Source organism: Aquila chrysaetos, chromosome 2 (assembly GCF_900496995.4).
Source record: "Aquila chrysaetos chrysaetos chromosome 2, bAquChr1.4, whole genome shotgun sequence".
Taxonomy (NCBI): domain Eukaryota; kingdom Metazoa; phylum Chordata; class Aves; order Accipitriformes; family Accipitridae; genus Aquila; species Aquila chrysaetos.
Genome location: NC_044005.1, coordinates 13,248,250 through 13,272,632, shown reverse-complemented (window position 1 = coordinate 13,272,632; position 24,383 = coordinate 13,248,250). Strand labels below are relative to the sequence as shown.

The 24,383-nt window shown below is 38.8% G+C and overlaps 2 protein-coding genes across 10 annotated transcripts in view; one reads left to right on the top strand and one right to left on the bottom strand.

Annotated features, from left to right (window-relative positions):
* Positions 1-762: 762 nt before the first annotated feature.
* LOC115348058 (cyclin dependent kinase 2 interacting protein) lies at positions 763-9,030 on the bottom strand. Of its 3 annotated transcripts, none has more exons than XR_005933942.1 (6): positions 8,927-9,030; positions 7,659-7,827; positions 6,443-6,569; positions 4,729-4,858; positions 2,951-3,226; positions 763-2,862 (listed from the first exon to the last, which is right to left on the bottom strand). XR_005933942.1 is itself a non-coding variant. In XM_030030021.2 (5 exons), the coding sequence occupies exons 1-5, from the start codon at positions 8,931-8,933 to the stop codon at positions 3,024-3,026; spliced, it is 636 nt and encodes a 211-aa protein (XP_029885881.1). In that variant the 5' UTR covers positions 8,934-9,030; the 3' UTR covers positions 2,909-3,023. The 3 variants fall into 3 exon arrangements, 1 of the variants encoding a protein (XP_029885881.1); XR_005933947.1 differs by having other exon boundaries at positions 763-2,329; XM_030030021.2 differs by lacking the exon at positions 763-2,862 and having other exon boundaries at positions 2,909-3,226.
* TECPR2 (tectonin beta-propeller repeat containing 2) overlaps positions 8,994-24,383 on the top strand; it is a 45,702-nt gene continuing 30,312 nt past the window's right edge. For 2 of the 7 annotated variants that reach the window (XR_005933892.1, XM_030029969.2), the window contains exons 1-10: positions 9,653-9,673; positions 13,739-14,023; positions 14,137-14,265; positions 14,687-14,818; positions 15,760-15,917; positions 17,042-17,354; positions 18,145-18,277; positions 19,619-20,089; positions 20,742-21,730; positions 23,189-23,372. Coding sequence is in view for 6 of the 7 variants with exons in the window: in XM_030029969.2 (XP_029885829.1) it covers positions 13,790-14,023; positions 14,137-14,265; positions 14,687-14,818; positions 15,760-15,917; positions 17,042-17,354; positions 18,145-18,277; positions 19,619-20,089; positions 20,742-21,730; positions 23,189-23,372 (2,743 nt within the window). In the remaining variant the exon portion in view is untranslated. Of the gene's footprint in view, positions 9,114-9,496; positions 9,674-13,738; positions 14,024-14,136; positions 14,266-14,686; positions 14,819-15,759; positions 15,918-17,041; positions 17,355-18,144; positions 18,278-19,618; positions 20,090-20,741; positions 21,731-23,188; positions 23,373-24,383 lie in introns of those variants that run through there. The other 5 variants (XM_030029986.2, XM_041128610.1, XM_041128611.1 and 2 more) reach the window with 5 other exon arrangements.

Genomic DNA, 24,383 nt, shown 5'->3' with positions numbered 1-24,383 from the left:
TAATGCCTGTTCCTCTATGCAGACAGAAAACTTACAAAATTACTTATCTACTGCTATCTTGTATTTTTGTCATACTTACTTTCAGTATGTTGCTTGCATGATAATATTTTTGTGGAGACCTCCTAGCAGCTTCTTGTCCAAGGCACTGTCTTTTCTTTCAAGAAGCTTAGCACGTTGAAAAAGAACAGCCTTAAATGACCAGTATCTTTATTTTGTTCATGAGCTATTGTAGACATTACTGAAAACTGGTAACATACCTTTTAAAATTGGTGCGTTGCCTCCTTGCTAAATACATGAGGCTACTGAGGTAACTGGATAAATCAGCTAAATGGACCTGTAATACGCAGAACTGTTCTTAAGTATGAACATTGATTTTTTCACGGTCTTGTTACTGAGGAAAAACACTAAAATTTAATCTAAACAAGAGCAAGGACAATTTAGAGATGAAACAGTCTGCTCTACTGTATTTCTTTAACATAGTTGTGTTTGGTTTTGTTTGGTTTTTGCTGTGTTTGTTTTTTTTCTTGGTTGCCTAAGTAGAAGGTTAATTTCATTAGCCAAAACACTGCATTTTATGTGTACATGTGAAAGATGTCGTCATATGTTAGTGAGCTCCTGTCTGGTGGTTGGGTTTATGGTGTAGTTTTTGTTTTGTTTTTTTTCTCCTCCTTTTTTTAGGAGGTGGTAATGGTCAGAGGATACAGGCCTACCTTACAAGTGAAGATACCATACAAAGCAAGGTTCTGCTGGTCTTTCACAGTCTTCAATTGCAGTGAGCAATTCTTTATTACGCTCTTTTGTACCAATGTCTAACAGCTACATCTGAGGGCTTCAAATACAACAATCAACTGCTTAGAGCTATAATGGCAAAACATCTCTGCAATGATTTTGCAGTAATCTTCTTGTGTCTGATAGCACTTAATGAGCAAGGGGGTCTGTGAATACGAAGACTCCTTCCTGAAGAGCTTATTTCCTCTAAGAAACAAGAACAAACCACAATTTCCACCTGTGCAGAAAATGAAAATTTGCTTCAATTCTGCCTTCCCTATTGATTTGCACACGCTGGGAAATACAATACACCTACTCTCATCTTAAAAGAACAATTCTATAAGTGAACCAACCTTTTCTCCTTGGGAAATATTTTTCAAGTATGAAGGTGTTTCCATAGTGACAAGGGTCTGGCCCTACTCAGAAAAATTAAGGTGGCTGTTAAACTAGGTGGAACGCTTGCACAGAAAAATAATAAAACCCAACAAAGCTATTCATAACTGATTGTGTTCTCCTTGAGCGACAGCAGAATTTCTTTTTAGATGCTAGAAATTTCGGGTAAGAATAGAACACTATTAAGCTGTCAGAAACAACCTCGTTGTTGAACAGAACAACATGTTGAGGAAACTTTTCCAATTCATGTCTGTCTGTTCTGTTATTGCAGAAAACTCATGTATTTCCCTTACCAAGCTTATGGGGTTTCAGCTTGAAACTAGTTAAGTAAGTGACCCTACTTTTCCTATCAGAAATCTGTTCCAGAATCTCTCACTGTCTTAATTAGATTTTTCTAGTGTCAAGCCACAGCCATCATGGTCATTTCATAGCAGTGTGCATTTCATGTTACTGTCTTTCAGTTCAAATAGTTGTTTCAAGGAGAATCAAGGGTAAACATCTGTCAGGGCACAACAATGAAACATTTAACACCACATAATTGTGTGAAATATGAGATCTAAATAAACAGTTTATACAGGACCAGGTCATACACGCAATCAGTAAGTGGAAGGAATTTTGATTATTAATCATAATGAAGTAAGCAGAAGGCCTACATTCACTACACGTTAGGGATTTAACTAAAAGTTTAATGACACAGCTGTGTAGTTTCCACATTGTAGTACACTTCTGAAAAGTGATAATTTGCAATAGCAGCTAACAGTTACTAAAGGCTGGGTAAGTGGAGCAGCTTCTCCATGCTACCCAGGTCTGACATAACGGTACGTTACAGGGATTATTACGTCTTTAGGAGTGAAAGCAAATAAGGGTACTGAATTCCACTTCAGCATTTAGCTTTTGCATTAACTGTTTCTCCTGAACACACTCTCTACTCTCCAAAAAAGCAGCTTGAAAAAGAAAAGCAAGAATTTGAGCCACCAATTCCTGTCATGTAAACTGCTAACCAAAAATACAGAGGAGGCACACCTTTAAACCAAAACCACTTGACACCAGAAACAGTAATCCAAGGAAAAACTCACTGAGCCCTATGACAGGAAGCAAACAATACAGGATAAGGCCATGACTGAAGCAGGTCTTGTTTTTATTGAACAGTTGCTTTCATGAACCATCTCTAAAAGAAAAAGTTACAATGAATTAAAAGAGACAAGACCTTTTTCATTGTATGACTGTGGAATGGTGAGTTGTACTAAATCTTCCCAGTGTGCTAGTTCAGGCTTGGATCACTCTTCAAGGGTGATGTACCTAACCACACTATAATCAAAACCAAACCAGAATTTACACTAGTGTCTGTGACAGCATTTCAGAACCACATACCAAACTATGTGGATCCTTTTGGATCCTGCCTTTTGTGCTTTCCTTTCCTTTTCCCCATTTATAAAGCAAGTACAAAAGCAGTAGCCCTGTTAAGCCATGCCCATGGAAGATCAGGAAGTGCTGAATTTCTATGGTGAAAGGGACAATGTAAGTATTTTAGACTGTCAAGACTTGGAAAGTAAATTCTTTGCTGTAGGTGCCTATGTGCATTGAATCCCCCCAGACGACCAAGTAGTGCTGACCTCTTTCTGATTATAGGGGACTTGGCCTCCTACCTGTAGCCTCTCTATTGCACTTAAAATGGATAAAGCAACCAAAACCAGATTGTCTCTTGAAGAAAAAGGAGTATCGGCTGATACAAAATAATAAATACAAATAGAGAAAAATATTTTTAATGTTTTACAAAAATTCAACGCACTTGGTAAGTTGCAATTTGCCATTTCAGTTTCATGTAAGCATCATTAGAAGCAAGCCATGTAACATTTGAACTTCTAGCACTGTCTATGTCCTGTTTCCAGCAGCATGGCTTCAAGTAGTAGTTTGCTGCTGTTCTCAATGTAAGGCTGATATAACCATGATGATAAATAGACCATCATCAGATCCTGGTCAGCAGAATGAGCAATGTCTTGTACAATTGTTTGCTTGAGTTGTAGTTCCTTCTTGTACATTTCAGAGAGCTTCAAAGAAACCTCATCTGAAATGGATTGAAAAACCAAGCACATTGACCAGAACGTTTCAGCAATTCTCTAGAAGTTAAATTACACTTGTAATATGTTGATCATTAAAAACCTGCTACCTTACATAAGCTATTCCCCATATTGAGAAATCTTGTTTTTTACAGCATTAATAATGTTTGTGCACTAGAATATAAAATGATAAACAATTTCCTCAGCTTTTGGATATATTTGATACACTTGTGATTTTGACATTAATCTCCTTTTAATTCTAGAATAAGCAGTGGTATTGATTCTCAGGATCCACTGTAAAGTTAGCAATTATAGCTATTCTTTCAAATAACTGAAAATTGATTTTAAAATTTGGTAATGCTATCTTGAAATACAAGCTTCACATTTTAGAGTCACTGTTGATTTTAGCTAATCTAAAGGATGTCCTCACATGCTGTCAGGCACTTTAGCAATGCACAATCACCAACAAGTGATCCCAATAGTGAAAAATAACGGTAAAACAAAAAACCAGACCAAAACTGAAGTGTGTAATGTAAAAACTAATATTGTTACTAGTTATGTTAGTAATACTGGTATGGGGGGTTAAAATATATTTATGTAATAATCTTTAATTGGTTTACTTTCTAAAAAATAGCCACATAAATTATATTTAAAGAGAGACTGATCTTGTGTTTCTAACTTAGCCTCAACTATCACTGCCTTCAGGAAGATTTAGTCTTCCATGGAGTAGACAGCATCATTAAATGATTCAGTCACAACAAGTGCTTTGACAGCAGCTGTCTTTCTTTGTCATTCTTACCCTTTTAAGCTGGCAGAAACTAATACATTAGATGCTCGCTAACTTGTGGTAGTGAAGTAAGAAGCAGGGCTTCACAAAGGTATGACTTTCACTTCACAAAGAAGGCAGTTGGTTTGCATGCAATCAGGCTTCTCTTGAATTCAGTTTTAAAACTGCAGTAATACCAGTTGGGAGGCAGTACCTTTTGCCATCAAGTGAATGCTAAAAGGATTGATGTTAACAGTAGACAGTAACCGAACATTTCTTTACTTGTCTTGACTGACATTGAGATCAGAGGAATTTTTCGTTGGCTGCCTGAGAAATAACTGAGGTATAGCCTGTTCTTCACATTCAAGAATTTCATTTCAGTGTCAAATAACAAGTCAAGTCAGTTAAGCCTACGGCTTAACACTACGAAGTTGCAAATACATCTCTCTCTACAAAGGATGTGGCTGTTGCAGCTTGGACACTGTAAGCTGCTGACAAGCTTAGTTTTATGCTGTAATTGTTGCATGTCAGACAATGCTTGGCAATTCATGCAAGCAGTCATCAGCAGTAATCCTAAGCCAAGTAGTGCATTCATGTGTTTATTGATTAGTCAATTATAAAGGAGACGGATACACTCTCTCTCTAAGGCAAGACATTCACATAAAAGGGTTTATTTTTCAGTCCTAAATTAGATGACATCAATGACACAACACAATTAGCTAAGATAACCAATATTTTACTTACAGAAGTATGGTGTGGGCCATGTATGAAAGAAAGGTGCTGTGCAACTCCCAGCTCCATGGTGGAATGTTTCCAAGTCACAGATTGCTTTAGTAGTCAAAGTAAGCTTTTCCATTTTCAGTTGTATTTTTGTCTGAAAATTATGAACATGTAATGTTAACAAACATCTTGGGAACATTAGGCTACTATAATCTTAAACATTTTTTTAAAACACACTATTTCTGAAGACTATTTATTCTTAACATTTCTAACTCATTTTTTTTAACTCCAGACAGGAATCAAAGATGGGATTTATACACAGATTTAATATGAGATACCCTAAAGTTTTGAACACTGCAGATATGACTTACTGACTCTGATTTTGCGTAATTCTTTTGTTTCCTCCATATAGAAATATATTAAAGCATCCTCTCATTTTTTCACCTGTCTCTGGGTTTCTCCCATAGCAGTTTAGTACTAGGGAAAACCATCAGGCTGTCTATGAACAAGTGTGGTACAAGCCCTATAAACACACACTTTCTTACATTACCATGTCAAGATGACTTAAATTTTATTTCAAAAGATCAGCGGCACGTGAGAAAAGCAGCTCAAGCTATGACTGACAATATATCCAGGCTGATTTAACAGCTTGCTTCAAAAACCAGATCATTCCATCCACTTCCTTCACGTTCACCTGACTTTGTGCACTACTGATGGGGACTAATATTTACAAGAAAATGGAGCTTGCAGGCCATATCTTTAAGTCAATGAGCTAAAATACAGATATTTCTATAGACTCATAAGCTGGTACAGACTCATGAGGAATGAAAAATAAAGTATGTCTGTAGCAGCTATGTTTAGTATCCAATCTAACACTGGCTGCTTAGACTCCTATTGCTCAGGAGTAGCAAAAAATTGCATCAACACACTTGGTATTCTGAATACAAAACTACCTCAAGGAAAAAAAAAAATTAAAAAAAAATCCCAAATTACTGCTACTTTTCCCCACAGATCAAAATTTGAGGAAAATCTAGCTGCTTTTCTGCTTATTCTAAATACTGGAGTGGTACCCTGTCTGTATGAAAAATAGATCTATCGTCTTTTTAATGGGCCTCCACTATGGCAGAAGGCTGTAAAAGTTATTTTTAATAAAAATTTTAAGTTACAGTATAGGGCAAAAAACCCCTATTTTTGTTTCCTCTCAAACTGACAGGTGACATTAATTCCTAGTAATGTATCCAGAAAAAAGATGGGTTACACAATAATTATCTTACTCTACTCTCTAGAGAAGGAGTTCTGTACAGAAAAAGCAGGTAGGCAGACTAAAAATGTAACTGCATTGTCTCATCAGTTAGCTGCAAGGATATGATGGCAGGTAAAGCACTCCTTTATGCTTTGTTGTTTGTTTTGCTCTAAACAGGGGGAATATTCAGGATGAGAAAACAGGTGCAGTTTTAGAATGCATTTTTTGTATGACTCATTTTCAGAAGATCACTTTATAAAGGGATGAGTAGAATTATAAGCAGAAAGCAGATGTAAAACCAACTTTCAAATTTACCAATCAAGCAAATAAATGGTACACACCAGATTTATCATGATTTAGGTTTGAAGCCAAAGAACTATGAATAAAAATCCCAATCTTCTGTTTACAAAAAATACTTGAGGACATTTCCTTATGTCATACTTGAACATACTTGGAATTGATTCATATTGACTAAGATTGAAAAATGAGCGTTACCATATGCTTTAAGGTCTCAAGTAATTCCGCACAGCAATTGTCCAGTTCTTCATTGTATTTTGGAGTTGGCTTTTCAGATTCTGTGGCACCGTTATCACATGCTATCTCCCATTTGTTGTCTGGAAATCTAAAATAGAAACATAAGGGAGAGTAAACAACTGCATACAGGTTTACTTGAGCCGTGAAGATTTAAAATCCATGTGGTCTGATCCTACAAAATCTCTCTCTCACAGGCTGTTCATGAGAATTCCTACATAAAAATAGTAAGATACATAGCTAGTCATGGGAGCAATTGGGGCTGGTACCATAATCTTCAGAGGAACATAGAATTTACCTTAGAGCATGTGCTTGAAAAAACAGTTGCAGGTGTTAAGATAATGCCTCTTCCCACTTTACCTTGCCCCTGTGTTGGAGGTTATTCTCTTATAACGGACAAGGTATGCCCAGGCTTCATGCACAATTTAAGCCAAGACATTTAACTGTGCGGACACCTACCCTGTCTTGCTGACTTTCCCACAGAAGCTGTCAACTTAGACAGGGAAGAGGGACTTGCTAGAGTGAAAGCAACATCTGACACTATTACAGCAAAATATTCCTGAGCTTGTACCTGTCAGAACCCTGTCAGACAAATCCTGTTCAGCTGTCAGGACTCTGGAGAATTTTCTTCTCAAAACCCTGTTAGAGGGTTTTCTTTACAGTGTGAAGATAATAGCTCTACCAAAGTGGTTGTTTTTTTGTTTTGTTTTCTTTTTTTTTAAATCATCACTGTTAAAACTTTTTTGTCTATATAAATCACTGATTCTTTCTTAAAATCTGCTGAACTTTTGACTTGAGTGAAATTTCGTAATACTGGCCTCAGTATAAATATGCAAGAGAGTAAGGGAATTCACATGGGCTGAGATCTATAGGATTAGATTCTAACTTTGTACATTATATAAGTATTTTAAATATCCGTTATGCTTGACTATGTATAAAAAACATTTTCCATTTCTTGCAAATATCATTACTTTATGAGATTATTTTAATCTTTATGAGACGTTTATTATTTGAATGTAAATAGTTTATGTAAAAAAAAAGTGCAACTGCTGAGTTTGATCAGAGTTGACATATTCTTTCCCTCATCTCCAAAAAGAACTTTTTAGTGAAGAAAACAGATTAATTTCTCAATAAAGGCAATCTTTATGCTGTCTTTACTTGTACGTATTAACATACTTACTGCTCACTGATCTTCATGTTGACTATTTTGTTTGCGACAGTAAATCCATTATCATTCAGTCTCTCCCATTTCATCATTAAATTATGCCAGTCTGCTGCATTATCTTTAATTTTTCTTGCGCTGACAGGTAAAACAGGTCTTCTTGGAGTACCATCAGCAGGACTTCTTGCTGCATGACAAAATAAAGACATTCAAGCCATTTAAAGCACACAGAAACAAATCAGCGTGCTGTCCGGCAGCTGTTTGTGCAAACGATTTCCTCGCTTTACTGCAGAATATTGATTAAAGTAAAATGGAATTTACATTAACTGTCTTCAGTCATGAAATCTAATTCCTCATCTATCAGCCTTATTACTACTTACAAGAAAACCGTGTTACTAAAAAAAATGCAAGCATGTTCTGAGATGTGATGCTGTTACATGGCCTGTAGCGGCTTTGCAGGACTGACCAATCTAGCCGTCTTCCATCAACGTACGATAACAGTAAGAAATCACAGCCACAATTACTGCATGCGTGCAGCGCTCATGCCGTGAACGTCTCACTTAATTCACGCCTACACGCGAGTTTGAAGCGTTTGGGAGAAAGCCGTGTCCCACTGAAGGCGGCGGGTGCTTTACCCCCGACCGTCACACCCGCATTTCACGATGTGTCCCTCAGAGGAACGCACAGCAAGGGGAACCTGCTGCACAGGGCAACTCCCTGCAGGGGTGAGCGTCCCCTCAGGGCTCCGGAGGGCTGCCAGCGGCCCTTTCTGCCCCCGCCTTCACGCCTCGGGTCCCGCCCCACCCCAGGCAGCAAGGGGGCTGCCAGGCCGGCCCGAAGCCAAGCCGTAACGCCCGCCGCTCCGCCCGCACCCTTGGCTGGTTTTAACTTTTATTCGGAGGCGCTTGAAAAGCGGTCACAAACGCGAAGCCCGCGCACGTGGCGAGACACGGGTGTCACTCGCTTCTCCCGGGGGCACGAGCGAGCGCCGGGCACCTTCCTCGCCCGCACCCACACCCACGCGTGACGGCAACACACCGCCGGGCTGGCAGGGCGCAACGGACACCCACACCTTACTAATTTAGTCGGGAAGCGCCAGGACCCGGCCTCCGGCTGCTCCCCGCTGCCCCAGGCCCGGGCCTGGCCCCCCGCAGCCCCTCGCTCCCACCCAGAAGGAGCAGCCGGCCCCAGAGCCCGGCCGCTGCTGCCGCCGCTCGGCGGGGCGAGGGGAGCAGCCCCCCCCCCCTTACCCCCCGCCCTGCAGCCAGCCGCCCGCCCTCACTCACCCGCCATGGCGGCGCCCCGCGGAAGTGCGCTCACGTCCGGCCCCGCCCAGGCCCGTCCCCGCCGAGCGGCGCAGGCAGCCGGGGCCGCCGCCGCTGCCTCGGGGCCTGGGCGACGCCGCGCTCTCCCCCCCCCCCCCCCCCCCCCGCCCCCGCCGGCAGACTACGGCCGCCCCGCGCTCCTGAGGAGGTGAGTGGAGACGTGTCTCCGCGGAGGCGGGTGGGAGCCGCCTGAGGGTCTGCCCCGGCTCTCGCTCCCCCTCCCCGGTCGCCGCAAGCGGGGCCTGCCGCAGCCGCCTGTTGCGGCCGGGCTAAGCGGCTGAGCCCGGCGGGCGGGCTCTCCCGCCCCTCTCCCGGAGGCTCGCCTTCGGAGAGCGCTGGCGTGAGAGTGCGCTGTGGCGTTTGGGGAGGGCGGGCGGCGAGGCGGCCGTTACGCGCCCGCGGAGCGGCTGGAGGGGCTTCGCCGCCCCCCCCCCCCCCCCCCGACCCGGCTGGGGCTCTGGGTCCGGTGTGGGTGGTAAATCCGGCATAAGCTGAAGTAAAGCCCGCGGGAAAGCGAGGCGGCGCTGCTGGCTGTCTGTCCGGGAGCCCCCGGCTGCGGTGTTCCTCCCCTGTCAGGAGCTGGAAACCCCTCAAGTGCTAGAACGCAGCGTGTTAGGAAGGACTGGTTTGAAACATCTGCCGGAATATAGAAACACATTTAGGGAAGGAATGTTTCCTAGAGAAACTGGGTGTCCCAAGACCATCAGAGTGAGTAAAGCCTGGTTTCCGCTGCCCCCCTCAGCGTACCTGCATGGGCAGTGACCCCAGGTGCTCCTTTTTCTATCCTTTCCATCTCCGACACCTAGGTTGGATTGTTTGGTTGTGTTTTTTTCTTCTTTCAAAAGAAACTCTTGAGCAAAAATGCAGCGTTTCATGAGTTGTGTAGAGCGACAGGCGTGTTAATGAGGTTCCTCAGCGTTCCCTTCAGTGGGCTGTGAATTTGTGTTCTCCCGTCTGCTTGGCAGCTGTTTGCTGGGAAAAGCTCTGGAGATGTGGCAGTCGAGTACCCTGCTCTGTAGGCTAAAAATGCAAGAAGTATTAGAAAATAAAACCACTTTTCTTTTTAGTTGGCAGGATCTAGCTGAGATGGTAGACTGTTGTGTTTAGCTGTGGTCATATACACAAATTTGTCCATACTCTGATGAGCTTAAATTTAAGTTTTTGTGCCAAAGAATAAAAAAAACCCAGAGCTGTTTTCCCTCTTGTACAGATAGGACACTCGGGCTCAGAGAAATGCAGTGACAGCTTTAGCCTTCTGCGGTCAATCTGTGGCATACCCTGGCACTGAACCTTTAACCACTGCCTATTTGTTTAACCATGGGATTATCTCTTGCTTCAGTTGCCTCTGTTAGGCAGCATTGAGCCTTATTCCTGTTTCTGAGACCAGAGAAAATGAAAAAAAGTTTGCTTTTCAAAACATGGCCTTGAATGCAATATTTAAAAACTTGTTTTGAAATTTGTGAGTTGAGAAGGAAGGACTCTCTTCATCTGGTGATTGTTTTTGATGTGCAACATAAGGTATTTTTCTCTACTTTATCTCTGCTGCAGGATAGCAGCTTAGCACAAGCTGATTTGCCCTATACGGCTGTTATGTACTTCAGAGTAACTGTGGCTGACGCAGTGTGAACATGTGCATCCAATTCCAAAATCTGTCTGAGAAAATAGATTATATCCACTGTTTGCCTTTGATTAATGAAGTAAGAAGAACAGATAGCAAATAATCCTAAAGCTGTTAATAAAGAGAAAGAGACTACATGTGATACACAACTGTGATTAGGGGCATGTTGAAGACTTTAGGCTCAAAAGCAGAAAATTGTGGTGTTTGTGCAGTTTTTGAATATATAGGCCACATTGCAATTCTCTAGTCCTTTATACATTTGGTTTGTGTAGATAAAATTACTTAATTGGCAGTATTTTTAGTAAAGTGATGATTTGAACTTTGTTATATGTTTCCACACAAGCAGTGCAAGTGTTTTGTTAGTCTGTAAACCATTCAAGATGAAACTAATTTGTGTATAATGGCAAGAAATTGTAGTTTATTAATACACTTTTTTATTGTACAGGGTGAATGGGTTATAGAGAACAAAACTTAATTTCATTTTTTTAAAACTTTGCCATCAGAGAAGATTGAAATAAGATTGTATATAAATTTTATGAAGAGTGAGAACCCTAACCTGACAGCAGGTTTTTTTTAATTTAACTTAGTATATGACAAGAAATAATTCCTCCCAGTGTGGGTTTTGTTTTTTTTTTTTGGGGGGGGGGGGGGTGGAGTGGGGGGAACCCTATCAAACTCTCTCTTTTCTTTCCTCTTTTTAAATTAAGTGTAAACTTACAAAACGTACATCAGGTTGCAGATAGGGTAGTTGTAGAGGAAAGAGTAATAGTCTTTTTCTGGATAATACAAATTTCCATAATTCCATAGTTTGTAATGAATTACTATGTTTTTAGCAGTTTAGTTGAGCTGGAAGGATAAGTGATGGTAACTAAGAGAGAGAATGAATTTTGAGGACTTGCAAGGTCCTTTGGCAACTGGGGAGTGTGAGATGGTTCCAGCTACAAGAGCAGCTTTGGATGATGACAGATGTGAATTGTAGGAGTGACAAAGGGGACTTAAAAAACAAAATATGTGAAATTCATGAGGCAGTAGCTGGGGAGTGGTAGAAGTTGAGATTAGACAGAGGAAGATTTGTACGTGTGAGACTCAGGACAAAGACTGGTTTTTATTTTATTAGAAAAAAAGAAAAAAAACCAAACCCCCAAACCAGACCAGCAGCTAGTAAAATTACTAAACTGGCAAAGCAGCATGTTTAGAACAGCAAACAAGAGACTTTAGTGGTGGGTTCTCTTTTTATTTAGTTGAGAGTAGATAGAAAGTAGTAAATGCTGAAGGAAAGGGCAGAAGACCTAAAATACAGGATAGGAAATAGGTGGTGTGTGAAAATATTGTAAAAGAGTGGTGATGCACTGAGGTTATCTGTTAACTTAGAAAACAACTCTGAAAGCAACTCTTCATTCAGAAATAGTTTGGACACATTAATCAGCTCACCCTTGTGATATTTTATGAAATGGGTGTCATGACTGGTAGTAAATACTGGAGGAGAGTGGAATTAATTTCTAAGTTTTAGCAAGCAGTAAAATTTAGCACAATTAAGAACATCTAGTAACTGCTAGCTTACTTACTGGCAGTTTTTGTAACACAGGTAAAATATGGGTTCAGTAACCAATCTTTATTCCTGTGGTCTTGTCTAACATGGGCTTAAATGGGTAATGTCATGCGAGTAATCCCTTTGGATTTAGTGGAATTGTATGTTGACAACAAGTGTTGCAGGGCCCAAAGTCAGTGTGCTGAATCCTCTTGCACAATAACTGAAATAGTTTGAAAATTGATACTCGGAGCTTTTCACAGTAATGGAGATATTAAACTAGAGCAGGTATATTTTTTCTAATTTAGTTGATATACACTGTAAGCAATGTGTGAAGCTGCCAAACAAATACCATTTTCCATCCTCAGAGAAACAAAAACTAGGCACAGTAGGGCATATCACACAAATTGCAGTAGGAATACTTTACAGAATAATTTTGAGCATTTAGAAGTGTTTCTAACTTCAATTGACATATTTCTGTTTCTCATTTCTCTAAGGAAGTTAGAACTCTGCTGAAGCTTAAGAAAATCTTCAGTTTTACAGGCTTAAACAACCATTAATCAGACTTGCTCGTGGCAAAATAAAATTCAAGAAGTGAAGGTTTCTTTCTTTTTCTGTGTTCCAGAGTCATCCATGAGGAGAATAGCTACTGCTGCAAAATGTTCTTGTCAAGGCTGTCACCCCACAATGAGGAAAAATTACTGGGTTTAATTCAATTTTTAAAATATTTTTAGGTATGGCAAGGTCATACCAACTTTTTCTGAAGATCCCAGTACATTATTACTGTGATGAGCTCTGACTACATTTTTTTCTTGAAGAAGGCAAACAGAATCTTTGTTTCCATTTTTCTTAGAAAGATACCAGAATTGTCCCCTAAGTGTATTTCATGCATCAGCATGAAATTATTTGCTTAACCATAAAGGGAGACATGGGCATATGGTACTTTTTTCTGTTTGCTCCTTATCTTTCTAAATTCAATTGCTATATGGATATTTCCTGTGTCTGTCAAACTGGAATTTTTTTCATGTTTGCATTGCCCCCTTTTTCCCCCAGTATTCTTGGGTTTTGGTTGTTATTTGATTATATAGCAGATGTAGCTCTGCTTGAATTGTTTCTCAACCATGTTTTTCTTGGGGCGCGGGGCATTAAGGAGTTGAGCAAAAATACTAGTTTGATACTTTGATCTTATAGCACTAATGCAGTGAATATCCCATGCTCTGAGCACTGGAAGTATTGAGGGTAGAATTTGCAGATAGGTGAAGAAATGCACCGTGTTGGTTGTTCAGTCTCAGAGCCCTTATGGTTCTTTCACTAGCCAGAGGAGAAGAAGTACTGCGTTTGAACTTAACTTTGATGAGCTCATAGCTGCAAGAAGAAGTGATTATCCCATATTTAGTGGTTACCATACATCCTTAAGATATTGGCTGAATGTAAGAAATAAGCTTGTTCTTAAGAAAAGGGTTCTTCTAAGAATAACTTACATTCATTAGAAGAGTTTAACTTGCTTTTTCTTTATACAGAAGAACCAGAGAATTTCTGCATCCCTACTTGCTAAATGGTGCCTTTCTGTTAACCGTTTACTCTTTTCAAACAAGTTAATGACACGTGTTTTGCTTTTGTCTTTCAGACTTCCCTACACGGTCAAGTAGATGTGTTTATTTCAGCCTTAAAATTGCTGATGCCAGTGCTTGCTATGGCATCTGTGGCTTCACCGGTTATATTTAAGGAGTTTTGTCCATTATATTATCTTCTCAATGCCATTCCTACAAAGATCCAAAAAGGCTTTCGCTCTATTGTGGTATACCTCACAGCACTTGATACCAATGGAGACTACATTGCTGTGGGGAGCAGCATTGGAATGCTTTATCTCTACTGCAGACATTTAAACCAGATGAAAAAATACAATTTTGAGGTAAATACTAACTTTTACTCTTGTCTCTTCTAACGAAGCTGAGTTGCTCAGAATTGAGCTGCTGTTTGTTGCTCATTAACTTTGCGAGTTTTATGTATGGTTTGTTTCAACAGGGAAAGTGTGAATCTATTACTTTTGTAAAGCTGTTGAGTTGTTTCGATGATCTAGTTGCTCTTGGTACAGCCTCAGGTCGGGTTGCAGTTTTTCAGCTTGTGTCTTCATTACCTGGAAGAAACAAACAGGTAAATCTTTGCATTTGGCTAAACTTCTGTGAGGTTTAGTATGGCGTATCCTAGTAGAGTGTTATCATGATTCTTTATAGTAGTGAAAACCAGCGAATTCTGCCTGATGAAGTATCTGTGAATGTGTTTTAGGCTTCATATTTTAAGCTTATAAAAGCAATAATCTTAAAGCATGCTTTTAATTACAAAAGATATATTTAATCAAAAATGCTTTTGAGAAATTCCTAATTTGTAATAACTGGCTGAGCTATTTGGTGGTGGGTTTTTTGACTGTTTGTTTAGGGTTTTTTGTGCTAAATAAAAATTAGAATTACCTGCGTTTTGTACTTGACCTCCAATTTATCAGTCCAAGTCACTGAATAGGCTTTGTCTGCATTTTCTTTCCCCCTCATTCTTGTATTGGTTTGGTATTGTTTCATAGCTTCGGAGATTTGACGTTGCTGGTATCCACAAAAGTAGCATTACAGCTTTAGCTTGGAGTCCCAATGGAATGAAATTATTCTCTGGAGATGACAAAGGGAAGATTGTTTACTCTGCCCTAGACCTAGACCAGGTGAGCATTTATTATAGAGACCTTAATTGCCATTTACAATTTTCTGAAAGAATGCTTGTGTGTTTAAATATTTAGCAATTAGTTAATTGCTTAGTATCGTGTATTTAGTTGGACTGCTTTATTGCTGTGCGTACACTTGGCCAAGTGTGCACACGCCCAGCAACACCACCATTGGGTGTCCTTCGTAGCTGCCTTACCTTTTTAAAAAAATAATATATAAAAAAGTGGTGATCCTTCTCATTTTATCATGTTTCTGTCTGAAATAACTATCATATCTTCCTTCAGCTTTCAGCCAGTACTTTCTCTTTTGTTTGGAAAGGGTACATTGCTGATTCACGATATTGATCAAGTACTCTTTTCAGAATTGCTCACCATCTCAGTCTAGAGTTTGGAATGAAAGTAATATTTGGGTTCACTGGGTGACTAGCATGTTTCCAGTAAATGGAAATTTTCTAATGTCTTGTTAATTAATACAGACCTGGGATGTCAACAAAGTAAGTACTAACTTGAATTTCTATATGGGAGAAAAGTTTAAACAACAGCCATCCTGATCTACTATGACTGTCCCTCATTTGATTTGACAAAAAGGTTTAACATCTCCAAATGTAGTAATTATCTCAGCATTGTATGACCTGGCAGTGGAGGAGGAAGAAAATGTGTCCTAGCATTTCTGTTGATTTCAAGTGAAGTGCATTGGGTAATATTTTAAGAGAAATTGAATTTCATAGTGTGCCACTGTGGTACACAAAATCTAACTCCCCTCTTGTCTGCATAAAGGAGCTCCACATTCATTAAGTGAACTTTGTGCAACAGTAGTTCAAAAGCTTTTGTTTGTTTATTTGTTTTCTCTTTCTTGGGCTTATTAATTTCTTTGAAGTGTTGGTTACTACCTTACATTTTTAGAAGGATTGACTCTTGTTAATTGCATGTATCTTTAAAAGGGTATTTGCAACTCCAGCCTTGTATTGGAAGAGCCATCTTCAATTGTCCAGTTGGAATACAACCAGAAGGTGCTGCTTGTCTCTACTTTACAACGGACTCTACTTTTTTACACAGAAGAGAAATCTGTCAAGCAAGTTGGAACACAGCCCAGAAAAAAGTAACCCTCATAAAATCTTGATGCAGGCACATCTATTAATTCTAGCTTTTCAGAGTGGATTACAGAAAGAGTGATCTAAGCAGTGAAATTAACACAACACAGCAGTCCACTCATAAAAAGTTAGTTACAGTAGCTATGTGTGCTCAAACATGAAATGACAATTCTACCTACTTAAAAAATGCATGGTTGCAAATGTTACAGTCATATTTTCAGGGCACTATTATGCAAAAATATTTAAGATGTTTTCTCATTGATTAAACTGAAGTCGCTGCCAAACTTCCTTTGCAGTCCCTCTTGGTTTACTGGGACTTGGTGTGAGCATTGTAATCAGGTCCAACTAATGGCTGATGTAATATCTGATGCAAAAAGCAAGTCAGCATCCCAATTTTTCTTACACACTGAAGTGAATTAAAAGGGAAAATGTATAGCAAGCACTTAAAGTTGACGTGAAGGCTAGGAACTTCTGTAACTTTATGGCATCTTCTATTGCGTAATATCTCTTGGATATGAAGGAGGAGGGAACCCAGTCTTAGAACAGCATCACTGACTATATCTAGAAGTAGAGGAACCTGACTCTTGAAAGAAGATTTATAATGTATCTTTCAGGGATATGAATAGTAAGAGGAATACTAAGGACCATCTTATGTGTGAGGGGTTTTCTTCGGTCATGGTAATGGTGTTTTTATGCGTGAGAGATGAAGATTTTAACAGTTGAAGTCTGTTCCGTGCTTCTGGCAAGTAGAGGTTGTCAGTTTCTTAGCATTAGTTTGTAGTGTTTTGCCTGTTTTTTATTAATCCTGGGAGAAGTATGACTGCACAGTAGGATCTTTCTGAGATGGACAAAGAGTACCGTTAAGGCTATGAAGCTTATTAGGAGTCGTTGTTTAAGTTGCCTAATAGATGTAGTGTCTGACATCTAAAGCTGAGGGAAAACTGTTCTTACTTGGAAGCACCGTTCTTGTCTTACTGTAACCAAATTTGTACTTCAGACATTTGACTGAATACCTTAATCAAAGATTTTTATTTTCGATAATTTGCAGTCGTAAATTTGTGCCATCAGTTTTAAAAATTGTTTCCAAGTTGAGTATATAGCTTTTAAAATACATTTTTCTTTTGCATTTTAGCACTGGCAAATTTGGAGCATGTTTTATACCTGGCCTATGTAAACAGAGTGACCTGACACTATTTGCTGCCAGACCTGGGCTTCGTCTCTGGAAGTCTGATGTTCATGGAACTGTTCAGGCCACGTTCATATTGAAAGATGTATTTGCTGGAGGAATAAAAACTTTTGAACTGTATCCTCGTTTGGAACCACCTGACAGAGGAAGTTACAGCTCCCCAGAGAAGCACCTTGGGCTTGTTTCGTGCTTTTTCCGAGAAGGATGGGTGCTGACCTGGAATGAATACAGCATCTACTTACTAGACACTGTGAACCAGGTATATAAGTCTTGTGGGTGCCTATTTTGTTTCTTACTTGTATTTGTTCATGCTTTGCCGTGAGACTCTCTTTGGGTTATCCATTACACTTCCGTGATTTAAATCCATATTTAAACATAACAAAGATGACTTTATTGTCTCCCCCTTCAAGTTGTCGTTGCAATGATATACTCACAAACTAGCTTGGTATATTATATATAAAAATTAAATATGCTTAAACTTTCAGTCCAGGTGTTAACATCATAATTAATTCTGATACTTAGGAAAGCATACATAAATCTAAAATCTAGTAATTAATGCAAAAAGAAATTTTAGGCCTATACAATGTGCCTGGAACTATTTATTCTTTCCCTTCTAGTACTGTTGGTGTCCGCAAAAAAGCAAGTATTACGTTTTATTTGGTATAGAGTGAGCTGTTAGCTATTTTGTCTTCTTAAAAGTGCATATGAAAGTGAATGCAAGCTTGTATTAAACATTTGTACTGTGGCTCTTTTCTGCCACCAAATTGTAATTGTTTAAGTTGTTGTTATATTGTTGCTGCTAGTTTGGACAGAGGAAATGAATAGATCTATGGAATTAAAATTAGTATAAAAATGAGCTACATCATGATTAAAGGGTGCTTCCCTGTTTGTTTTTTCTATTTTCTTTCTTTGTGATAAGGTAAAATCTTTATTTTGTAACTACATATGTTGATTAAATTCCAGTGAACACTTTTGTTAAGAGCACCATCTTGTCCAAACAGTGTCTTAATCTGATACCAGTTATTTCTTTCTGTGTTGACTCTTCATAGGCTTTGATTGGTGGCTTGGAAGGATATGGTGATATCGTGTCTGTATCCTGTACCAACAATGAGATTTTTCTCTTAAAGGGAGATAGAGACATAATAAGAATTTCAAGCAGACCTGAAGGACTGTCATCAATAGGTTTGTATAGATTAGAAAACTTTAGTGTGTACCTTGTGGAACATGGTGCCTATCATACTTTTTTTAATATTAAAAAAAACCCAAACAACCCAAACCAAACCAAACCCCACAAAACCCCCTTCCAAGTTATTGCAAAAACCTACTAGGTTCTGTAGAATTACTTATCTGTTTCTACAGATTATATTTAGAGATCTGATTTATCTGCTCATCTGAGCTTCTGCTTTGGCTGCAGTGAGAATGAGGGCATTAAGAAACTAATTATCATTCCCTTTTTTTGAGAGTGGATCAGCATTATCCCAGCCAGACATCTCTAATCTGTGCATCTGAGACCTTATTCTAAACCATGATGCTGAAGCAATTTGGATTCCTGATCATTGTTATCTCTTTACTGGTCAGTCTCAATCGTCTGGGTTGGAGATACCTGAATATGTTGATTCTGTGCCGCCTGTCACCACCTACATTCCAGAGAAAATCTCAGCCTTTCCAGCAATGAAAAAAAAAAAGAACTGGCAAAGAACACTCACTAAAATTCCAAAAAGAATTTGAGAGTTTATTTTCTTATTTGTTGCCATCTGAGTTCAGCATCTGTGTTACTAGAACTCTGTAAAAGGGATTAATAATACTTCCTTAATGATGGTGCTGGCTGATTTCTCAATCATAAAGATTGTAAACACCATTATCCAGCATATTACACTCACAGGACTACTTACGCATTTAAAATACTTCATCTTAGCTTTGCATTAGCAAAATGCTAGTAAATATGCTATGAAGTCTCACTGAATGCTAGAGAACTTAACTTTCTTATCATTGCATATTAGTGATAGCTGTAGTCATTTAAGCAGTTCTTTACTCACAAACTTCTAGGGTGTGTTTATTTTTTTTAATCTTAACTTCCAAGTATAGTTTGAAAGGAGCCTTCTTGAAGTATATTTTCTTCTAATTACCACAGTGGTTTATCTGGTAAATTTTCCATGATTCTTTCAAGATCCTGAGTGTTTGAATGAAGAAGTTGAAGATAACAGGGTGGCACTTCAGTGTGTGATACAGTTGGGTCTTCCAAGCTGAAGACCTGTACCGTTCTTCATACATAAACATAAATTCAGAATTTTGCTGATAGAAGTTTGATACAGGCTTTGGGGGATTGATTTTACTAAAATGATTTCATATAGATTTACTCACAGGAAGTTTACATTGTGTGTGTGCATATATATATTTGAAATGTTGCAAACTTAGAATATTTTTCCAGTGCATAAAGTTTCTTTTCTTTCAATACTTTCCAAGAAGTATACCCCTACTCACTTGATGCACTAGTATTTATATTTTTATTTTTCTTTTGGTCAGTTTCAGATGTGAATTCAAAATTGCCGAATCCTTTAACAGATACGAGTCCTAAATTGCTGACCCCATTATCAGTAGTTGCATCTGTATCATCTGGCCCTTCAGTGGAAACAGATAAAAAAATGGTTACTTCCCCTTCAGTTGTTGGTGATAAAAATGACTCTTATTCTTTAGTGAAAGATGATCTGGAAACTCCAACGCTATCGGAGAAAAGTTCTGATAGAGTGGGAGACTTGAACAATGAAACAAGAAAAAGGGGCTGCTCTGTAGTAAGTGAATCAAGAAGCAGGAGCAGTTCAGTAAATTCTGTGGACAGTGGCTCTAGCTTTATGATATGTGCAGACCAACTTTCAGAAGCTCAGAGAGAAGGTCAACTTTCTTCCCAACGGTTCAGCACAATCAGCTCTGAAGATTTTGATCAAGAACTCATTGTAAAGCCAATTAAAGTGAAAAAGAAAAAAAAGAAGAAACAAGGTAAGTCTAGCAGAACTTTCCCTGCCACTGCTCATTATTAGAAAATGTCACTTTTGATGTTTCACACAAGACAGTGTGTGTTTGACAAGCTTTGTTTATATTGTATTGTCATGCTTTTGAGATATTTGAGTGGTTGTGGTGGGCCATTTGTGTTCAAGATGAAAGCCTGTTTTGAAAGTGATAAATTGATTAAGTCTTTTTAGATCTGTTTATTTTATTAGTTTAACTTTGTTTTGCTTTATGTAAACATGCTTAAGGTTCTAATGTATGGGGTGATGGTAGCAAACAAAGCAAGATTCTGCTTCCAGTTTTATGTTGGAATTGTGTAATATCTATTCATCCTATTTAGAATATTTGACAGTGTCTTTCTTAGCCATGGTTTTTAGTTTGTTAAAATAGTGTGAGTACTTGATTATTTTAATTATTTACTATATTGGTGTTACAACTTTAAAAAGTTTTGCTATTAATACTTTTCTGGCTTTATATGTATCATCTAGTGTTGAAGTTGAAATAAATCAGTATGTTGAAATTTAGGTTTAACTGTGTTCTTCCTCCAGTGATAAAAATATTTTAATTTCTTACTTTGCATCAAAACTTAATAGACTTTATTAATATTATTTTCCCCCCTTTTTTTTTTGTTTTGTGAGAACAGAAAGTGGGACCAGGAAAAACCACAGCTCTCTGGAAGGTACACCAATTTATGAGCGTCAGCTTTCGGGTGATAGTCCACATTCATTGAATGCAGACTCATTTTCCATGACTTCCAGCCTAATGAGTGGCAGCATTGATCATTTGAGTACTGGATCTCCAGAAAGCATCTTCAGTGTGGAGTCCCATACCGTCTTGCAGGAAGATAATGGTTTGGAAACTTTCAGTGTCCTACAGTCTCCTGAGTCTGCGACTGTACTAATTAATGAAGAAAATGGAGATACGGTTGATTTACAGAAACTTCCAAACAGTGACAGTGGCATGGGTACTTCAACTATTATAGATACTTTGACATCTGTCTCTCCTCTAATCCTCACAGAAGACTTGACAAGCAGTGTTGATGGTGAATATGATGGTAGTGTGGTTTCTGCAAGCAATGAATGCTGTCTTGGAAAGCTGAGCCAAGAGGAGGAGCCAGATTTTCCTACATTGTGTGAAATAGATGAAAATTTAGATAAAATGAAGCTGCTGGATACTGAAAAATCTTTTGAAGAGCCAGACCTTACAGACCAAGAGTTTTTGGAATGTGACAGTGTACTTGGTGTTCAAACATCACTGACACCAAAGGAAAGTGATGAAACTGGTAGGGAAGACCAACAGCAACTCTCTCTGATACACAGTGCTCTGTCAGATCCTTCTGTTCTCCACTTTGACATCTCTAATGATGTTTATTCAGATAACACTTCCATTTCTGGGTGGAATTTTGAAAGTGCAATCAAAGCTAAATCTAGTACTAGCACTGCCGAATGGGTAGCAGACGCTCGTGAAAGTAAGACTGAGAAATCTGCCTCAAGTGATGAAGAGGATATTTATGGGCATAGCTTACCGTATTCATCCTCGGAGACTAGCATGCCTGAAGTTGGTGCTGGGCCTGGTTCCCAGGATGTGGCCAAGATAAGCCTAGATGAAATGGTGCTGTTAAAATCTGATCAGGTATATGTTTCAATTTAGTTAAAATACATAATTGCAGCATTTCAAAAGAAACATTCATGTAATTATTATCCTTTACTTGTTTAGGAAAGCAATTTTTTTCTTACTTGATTTGAGTAAACAAGTAAAGCATAAAGCCAAACAGCAATATGTGTTGTAACTCTTACGAAATGTGACATATCCAACTTCGGAATGGTTGATGTGTACTTAACAACGTGAAGAAGCTGCACTGGCAGTATTATTCCCAGCTCAACAAAAATGCTGTCATAAACCCATCCATTAAAGAGTGAACAGTAAACCAAGTCATGCTCAAAGGCTGCTCCTTGTTAGGGTCTCCATTGGCCCAAATTCTGCACGATGCTGTTCCCAACCTCAGCTGACCTCATGGGGAGTTAATGCTGATTATCTCACATGGCTGGCCCCTGGTTAAGGATCATTTTACCTGTAGTAAATACTCAGAATAAGGATTAGTCTTTCTTTGTGCCCTAGACAGCAATTAGTACTATTTAAATTGTTGACATTTTTCCTTGTTCTGTTAGCCTCTTTCCTTCATTGTTATTTTGTGGGTGAACATTTCCAGAAATAGCAATTCTCATATGGACCATAGAAAAGAAGTACTAAAATTAATTGTAAAATCTGCAAAATTGCCAAAATCACTGGGAGTTTTAGCAGAAGTCTTAAGAAGGAAATACAGTTCTTCTAGGTTGGGGGTTTTGTTTCTTTTAAAATCTAACAGCCTTGTATTGAGATCAACCAAGTATTTGTTGATGAACATTGAGTTATAAGTTGATGGTGTCCTATCTGGTAACAACTGCAGCCCAAAGTGTAGAAGACTTCTAGTTTCAGGTTATGATAGTCTTGCACTCTGGAAAGTTTAGAAAAGCTCCAAAGATGCTTACATTATAGGTCATGTAGGCAGTGCTTGGGTTCACCTCATGCAAGCTATCAAAATTTAAGATAGCGGTCTCTAAACCAAATTTCTGCAATACATGGCTCCTGTACCATACAGAGTATTGGAGTTGCATGTATAGCTGTGTCTGCGCTCCAGTTATCTTGTTCCCTTTGCTCATCACTTCACAGACAACAAGTAATTTCCTGGACTAGCGACAGACTGTACATTTTTATGTATTCCTTTATGCCTCTGCCATTTACTTTAAGTATGTGTTCTTTAATTAATAAGAGAAGATTTTCCACTTTTCAGAGGTAGATGACTGTGGAGGGTTTTGGTTTTTGCTAAAACTTTTGTTCCAGTAGTCATACTTTGCAGTACATACTATCTTGGAGAACACTGACAGATGTAGTTTTATTTTACACAAGGCAAACGTATTCATTGATTAGGGTACTTAAGAACCTTAAGTTTAGCTTTTTTTTAATCAAAATACAGGAGCTGCTTTGCTTGTATAGCCATTTTCTTGTGCAGTTTGAAGACACCTGACAGTGTTCTGACTCTACAGTTTTTAGTTTGCAGAGAGCTGGATGGGATACTCTGGCCCTGGTTATGGCATCCTGAGCCTGGTTGTCTCAGAGAAGTATATCTGGTGCCTGGACTACAGGGGCAGCCTGTACTGCAGCGCGCTGCCTGCCGCCGGCCTGCGCTGGCAGAAGTTTGAAGACGGTGTCCAGCAGGTGGCAGTTTCCCCCTCAGGTTGGTTGGCTTCTCTCCTAAATGCAAAACTTGTGTGGACTCATGCGTTTTCTTTGCTTTCTTATTGTTTTAACAATGGCAGTTATTTAATTAGATGAAACTTGTCATTTTTCTGAGATTACAGATCCAGTTCTGTGCCTGGGTAATTTCCACGTAGGCAGTTTATTATTATTTTTTAATACAGTACTTGTAGAAACTTGGTTGTTTGGGACTTGTTTCATGTAAAAGTAGTATGGGTCTGTTTGTTGTGTTTTTTGTTTTGTTTTGTTTTTTTTTAAAGTCATATCGGGTGATATGACTGCATCTTCACTACCTCTGCATACCATGTTCTAGTTTACGTGGCTGTCTTTCTAACAGGTTCACATTGCATTTGGGGAAGTTTTCAACATGCATCTACCCAAGTAAAGTAAACTTCAGAAGCAGCAGTTGCGTGGTAGTCAGAGATGAATGAAGAGGTCCTTGTCTATACAAAACCTTGGGTTTTGATACAGAACTGCTTATGAGTCTCAAATTTAAAATTATTTTTGTTGTAAATGTAGGATTGGTTTTGTGTATGGGCTTGTTTGTTGATCTCTCTATTTATTTATTTATTTATTTTTAATACTAAAGAAAAAAGCTTTTAATTTTTGGTGCATTTGTATATGAGTTTTTTCTGGATGGTTGGGAATGAGGATTATGTTGGATTAAAATTAAACAGGTTTTGATTATAAACTTGCGTCGCTTTTGGCCTTCTAGATTGTTTCAGGATTGGTGCGAAAATACAAGTTTCAGACATTTTCTTTACTTAGTCTCCTGTTTTGCCACTGCTTTTTTTCCCCTGTCATCTCTAAAAGCACATGTCAATCTTTCCTTCTCTCTGTAGGGGAAGATTTGCTATCTGTTTTAAGAAGTGTGTTCTATTATTTGATCTGTAGCTGAGCTTTGTTATTGGACAAAAAAAATTTATGAGTGGCTGTACTAGGTGAGATCATAGGCTCATCCAGCTCAGTATCTTGTCCTTAACAGTGGTCA